Genomic DNA, 6859 nt, shown 5'->3' with positions numbered 1-6859 from the left:
GTCCTAAGTAAATCCTCCTTTGAATTAATACCTCTCACAGCATGCCCCTTACATGCACTAGGAATTATTTTGTTAAAATTTCTTCTCTTCCAGCTCCTTGCACCTAATGGCATAACTGGTACGTAACTGTGACATTGGCTTGTGTTTAATCAGCAGGATCACATGCTCATTTCTTTACTTTCAAAAGTACTTCAAAAGTCACTTCAGAAAGTTTCACTTATTGCTTCTATGCACTCCACATGCAACTATGCACATCATTAATAGATGGGATTTCACCACTTGAAGATCTCTTCGCTCACAGTGTTCTGGGAGTATTTGTGTGGGTCATAGCTTGTGTTACATGTTTTGGAAATCTTGTCACCAGAAGGAGAACATTTATCAAAGCAGAAAAGGAGATGCATGCCATGTCTATCAAAATTTTCTAAATATGTATTAAAGGTACTCATAATACATCAATTTGATTTGTACATTAATAAAATTAATATATGACTATGGTATTGTATACCATATTATGACATTATATTACATAAAATACATAACATTATGTATGTTCCAATAATTTCAGTTTGCATTCTAGACACATACTAGTTTCAGAACAGGTAAAAATATTGTGCATTATCTGTTTTTGCACAATTTTCTGTTATTCTAAATGAAAGCAAGTGTCAAAAAATAACCAAGGTCCTTTAGTTCCTTGACTTTGGGTAGTTAAGATGTGTACAAAGAACTTGAACATTTTACTTTATTAATTACTACTATTCATTCTGCATTAAAGATTATGGACCAGCTAGCTAGTGTTAGACTACTTGCTGTCTGAATTTATTCTGTGATGTGTTAAATCATCATATCTCCTTTTCTGGCATAGGAACTAATAAGTGCTTCTGCTATTTTTGAACTGGATATTTCAAAATGTGAGTACTTCCAAATGATCACATCATACCCTGCCCAACAGTTGTTCCCAAATTAAGAATCCTCAAGCCAATAGAAATGTGGGGTCAAATTCATACTTGCTGTAGCCAAATCCTGCTTCCTTGCAAGCTTGTGGTGCAATAGTGTGACACAGTTTTCTGCTGATTAACCCTTTAAAAACATATGAGACCTATTATTACTTACCCTCTCTTTGTTCCAGTTAGCCAGGCCTACAGACTCACCCTTCTGACTGCATGTTAACTTCACACAGAAAAGATTTTATCTTGTGTGACTTCAGACGCTTACAGTGCAGATGTCTATGAACTAGTCACTTTACGCTCTCTTTATAGCCAATGAATTGTGCAATTTACCTAATTCTAAAAAAGACATCTAAAGCAGGTCTAATGAATCATGTCCTAAAAGTACCTGTTGACTACATTGACTGCGAAGACAGCCAAGGCACAACTGCTTAAGATCTTCAGCTTTGTGAATGGCTGAAGTCAGGCAAAATGAATTCACCATGTTAGTAGACACATATTGCAGATGTGTAAAATTAGAAGTGAATCCCAGGCAAGATACGAGAGATCTTCTGTGTATTTATTACCTAGTATCATATATATACTATATAGTGCCATAGACCTGCCAGGTCTTCCACACTCTGTCTGAGACTCTTTCAGCTTGCTCCTGGCTGAAAGCCCACCAGTGCAGTATCTGTACCCCAAGCAGTGCCCAGACACTGCTGTAGCCTCTCTCCAGGGCTGGCTGCCTGTGTGCCCAACACAGCCATTGCAGTGATTCAATCTTCACCAAAAGGGTTGTCAAGCATTGGAATGGGCTGCCCAGGAAAGTGGTTGAGTCCTCATCCCTGGAGGTGTTTAAAAGACTGGTAGACATGGCACTTGGGGACATGGTTTCATGGTGGAATGGCAGTGGTAGGTTTACGGTTGGACTCAACAATCTTAAAGGTCTTTTCCAACCTAAATGATTTCTAACCTATGATTCTATAATATTCTGTTGTCTGCAAAAGCCACCGTGCTGGCCACAGCCAGGGAGATTGACCCCAGATCGTTGCATGTCCATGGCAGCCCTGTTCAGCAACACTTCCACTCTCATATCCTGACTCCAGCTTCCACTCTCCCATTTGTGACCAGGGGACTCAGAGCCCCAACAGCACATGAATTCTGATGCTGCAATCACGGGGTTAAATTAATTTTGAATGCCAGCTAGAGTTTGGTTAAACATAGAAGTATGCTATATATAAAGCTAGTTTTATATATACTACATATAAATAGCTAGTTTTCAGCAAATTGTGAAATCTGATTCTTAAATAGGTGCTGATTGTCTTACGGGGGTGTATTTGTTCTTAACTGGAAATTTTGATGTTAAATACCATGGACAGTATAAAAAATATGTTGTGCTGTGGATGGAAGGTTTACCATGCCATAACATAGGGTTCATTGCCATGCTGTCTACAGAGGTCTCAGTCCTGTTCTTGACGTATCTGACCTTGGAAAAGTATTTAGTGATTGTCTTTCCCTTCAGTAATATCCATCCTGGAAAGCAGCAGACAGTCATGTCTTCTTATATCCATATGGATTGCTGGGTTTGTCATAGCAATAATCCCATTCTAGGATGAGGACTTTTTTAGAAATGATTATGGGAAAAACTGTGTTTGTTTCCCATTGAATTCTGATCAAAGAGAAGAAATTGGAGGCAATGGGTATTCCCTTGGTATTTTTCTTGGTAAGTTTAATTTTCAGTATGCTATACTTACTGTTTAATACTATTTTACTAGAAAAACCGGCAGGCAGTCTACAGAACATTCACTGATAGATGCACTGTTAATGTTCGTGTTGTAATGCTTCCCAAAGGCCTGCAAAAGGAGCAGAGCCTCATGTGCCGTGTGCTGGCTGCACATTTAAAGGGTCTGTGTCACCCGCAGAGTTTATCACCTAATTTTAACAAAACACAAGCGAGTGTAACGAAGAAGAGGAGAAGACATAGAAGAAAATAGCAATTTGAATAACAATGAGGTAATGAATTACTTTGTGATACTGTGTGTACAAGCCAATGGTTTGAAACCTTTTCATTTTTATAAATCAGTAAAACCAGCAACCTTCAACTGCTACTCAGTATAGTTTTCACTGGATTGCAGAAAATGGTGATAACATAAATAATACGGGATGAAACTTTAAAGGTGTAGCTTTATGTGCATTGCACTGGCAGGGAATAATGATTAAACATGTATATATGTAAAATAAACTACAAATGAACAGGATAACCCCCCAGAAACTTCAGCCTGAAATATGTATGAGCTGGTCGTGCTCATCCTCACTCACAGCAAAGACTGAGAATTATTCAAACTGCTACCAAACGATTTTCTCCCTGGCCTGCATTTGCAGAGCCATAGGGGTTATTTTGCCAGTACATATGCATTTAACAGCTACTCCTCATCTTATCTCTTGATATCAAAAAGATGAAAAAGCTACATATCAAAAGAGAAAACTAGTGGGTTTAGAATTGTACTGAGTAGAAAGCAAAAAAGGCAACACACATGTCAAATCAGATTCATGTAGTGATTTTTCATCAATAAAATTATTATGTTACGCATTCCAATTCTTTTAGCTTGTTTCAATCCCTATTTCTAAGCAAGAGCCTGCTTTCAGGTGCTGGGATCTTGACATAAATGGCTCTTTCAATGGCTCTCAGCTACTTATCGGAATACCCCAGTCCACAGAGCTGCCGTCTGATGAACCACTAAAAGCCTTGCTCTGCGACACAGTGCAGTGCCACCAAAATCCATGTTGCACAGCTTGCTCTGCACATGTTCTCCCATCAGTAATTTGGGATGGATATTTATATGGAAGTGAGGAAGCCAGTCTGAAATGAACGTGTGCCTTGGATCGGTTTGTCACTTTGCTGGGGAATATGTTGTTCTTGCCATATATTACGTGAGTGTCCTGCAGGTGGTTTCTGTTTCGGATTTACTGCAGCATTTCTAGTCAGGAGACCAGATCTCTGTGGAATCGTGAGCCCACCCATACTGTGCGTTAACTGTGTTTCTATAGTAACTTCTTACAACTTATTCGCATCTCTCTGTGTAACAGATGGGAACACGTGGTTATGTGAGCAGGCTGTGTGACTCCAGACAATATTGAGGAGCTGTTTCTAACATAAAATGGGTACCAACGTACTACAGATACGCTCATGTAAAAATTGTAACAAAATAATGGAAGAGAACGAAAACAGAGAAGTGGTCGGCAGAAAGGGAAGAGAGGAAAGAGAGGAAACAAGATGCCATTTGTTTCGAATCTTGTTTCCCCACAGGTGTGAACCTGCCAGCCTCCATCACCACAATGTTCTCATACATCAGCATGCTTCGCTCTGTTCAGAAAACTGCCCTTCAGGCATCAGAAGTAAGGAGTCACGTTCGCAGGGATGCTGCTGCTGCCAATCGATATTTTTTTTAATAGTATTCACCGATGCCATCTGCTGGATTCCTGTCTTTGTCATTGCAATCTTCTCCTTATTCCAGGTGGAAATTCCAGGTAATGCTGTGTGTGATTTCTTTTGTTAAAGATTCATTTTAAACCAAAGCAATTCTGCCAGAGTAGTTCTAGTTAACCATGAGTGAAGAGTCAGTATTTCCCAACATACTTTACTTTTTCTGTGTTCAGAAACTGAGCTTTAAAGTACATACATAACATCTTCAATCCACATATGTAGGTGAGAACCAGAACAAGCTACCCAGTGAAGAGGTTCTCCTCTGCTACAGCTGCCAAATCCCATGGTAATATGTATGAATAAGTCCATTAGTTTGATCATTGGGGAAACAAAACTATAACAGCAGGGTCTTTAAGCAATGCAGACACCACATTTATAAGTGCAGACAATGATTTCCAGGGGGTCCTGAGGAGGCTACAGGCCCTCCCTGCTCTCGCAGTTGCTAACAGATAACATGGTAATACAGGCATCCTGCTCTCCCATCATAATTCTAGAAAACTGATGCCTCTTGTTCACAGAAAATCGGGTAAATAATTCTCCATAATATGAAAGATGTTAAAGAAACGTAGCAAATTGTCAATGATTTTATCATAAAACCTATTTAGCCTCATTGGGAGCACTGAATTCCATTCGTGTAACCAGGAGAAAAGTGATTACATGTGGGTTGTTAAAAATAAAACACAGCCATCATGAGGGTGTTCAGAAGATGTATGACTGTGGCTGGCATGGGACTCACGATGGTGAGGCTCTACACAGCTCAGCTCATGGTCCTCTGAGCAAGTCACTTCACCCCTCTGCACTCCAGGTTCCCCTCTGTAAAATAATAACTTTTGTAAGGCATTTTGAAACCTACTGATGAAAACTGCCACGTAAAAATAGGTATGGGATTTGGATTTATATTAAATACAATCCTAAAGAGAGATGGACTTCAGCTCATGTTTAGTGCTTTTATTAAATTCCAGTAGATAGACAGAAAGACACTCTGGTGAAAAGCTCTTTCCCCCCCCCCCCCCGCCTTCTCATGAAAACCCTTGGTGAACTCAATGAAAACCACAATATGCAGTCTTGAATCCAAACCCCTTTCTTGTAAAATAATAGTACGGTAGCATTCCACAAAAAATGATATAAAGTGACATAAACTAAAATAAAGGACATAAAGTAAAAATGACATAAAGACATATTTTTGTCTTTAGCATCCCTACAACAGAGCATATGAAGTATCTTACCTTTCGTCCTAGACACTGTCCCTTCCTGGACAGTGATATTTGTTCTGCCAATACACAGTGCCTTGAACCCCATTCTCTATACTCTCACAATTAGTTTCTTTAAAGAAAAGTTGAAGCAGTCACTGGACAGCCATTGAAGGAGGGCAATTTTCAAAACTGACAAAAAAACTTTGGCCACTTCAATCATGCAGACAGGTGATCCCATCACCCATAGCTCTTCATTTAGGCTTGGATTTTTAAAACTTAACTCCTGAGGACAGTACTAACTTTTATTTACCTATCTACAAGTGGTTGTTTCTCAGCGACATAACAGGACCTAACTGTCTTACGGCTGCATTCATCTCTTTGAGATTCACACGTAGACTCTTTTTGGCCATTACCATCTCTGTATTAATCTTCCCGGAAATTAAAGTCACAACTGTTGCATTCACCAGAGGAGATTTGTATTGCAGATTAAAACACAGGCAGACAGTGCACTGGGGCTTAAAAACAGCAATACTTTTCTACTATTCATCCCCCTTCCCCAAAGTCAGTGTATCTGTACTTGCTAGCTATAGGCTTCATATAATATATACATAGATTAAGGGAATGGACTTTTGTCTCATTTGGTCTATACTACCAATTTCAGGATATATCCTTGTGGAGAGGTGCTTCTCCCAGGGTTGGAAGTCCTTGCTGGGAGAAGGCCAGAACATTCTATGCAACGTGTAAATCTATATTAATCTTGTAAGATTTAAGTAATATGTGAGATCTGCAGAGTGGTGAATGTCTCTTTGTGCACATAAAGTCACTACTCAGAACTGCAAGACCTGAGCAGTGTTATTACAATATTTGTAACATACTAAAAGTCAAGAGAAACTTCCTGTGTAAGCAACAGAGCCCAGACTGAAATAAAAATTAAATAATGAAGCTCTCAGAATGACCCTTGAAAGCAGTCAATTCAGTTTTCATTGCATCGAGTTTTATGAAGCATAGGCATCCAGGCAGCATAGGTAAGCACTTGCTTGGGGGAGCATTTATGGGACTGAGGCACTTGCAAGAAAGAACAATTCCCCGTTATTAGTTATGTTTTTATAACCACCTTAGCTATATTTTGACTTTATTGCATATGAGCTGCCTACCTGTTACAAACAGAAGAATCAAGCTCTTAGAAAGAAAGTAAAGCAAAACTTTCAGCAAACTTTTGCCTTTTTTTTTTAAGATTTACTAAAGAAAGCTCCAGA

The 6859-nt window shown here is 39.2% G+C and overlaps 1 protein-coding gene across 1 annotated transcript; it reads left to right on the top strand.

Annotated features, from left to right (window-relative positions):
* The first annotated feature begins 239 nt into the window (after positions 1–239).
* On the top strand, positions 240–5773 carry RXFP2 (relaxin family peptide receptor 2). Its single transcript, XM_009644579.1, is given in 6 exon segments — positions 240–429; positions 2238–2479; positions 2481–2649; positions 4234–4373; positions 4376–4454; positions 5649–5773. Coding segments are annotated over 6 exon segments (945 nt in total).
* Positions 5774–6859: the final 1086 nt, after the last annotated feature.

The sequence above is a fragment of the Egretta garzetta genome, unplaced genomic scaffold (genome assembly GCF_000687185.1).
Source record: "Egretta garzetta isolate BGI_Z169 unplaced genomic scaffold, ASM68718v1 scaffold40, whole genome shotgun sequence".
In the NCBI taxonomy this organism is placed as follows: Eukaryota; Metazoa; Chordata; class Aves; order Pelecaniformes; family Ardeidae; genus Egretta; species Egretta garzetta.
Note: the sequence above shows the minus strand (reverse complement) of the source record. Positions and strands in the feature narration are given on the sequence as shown.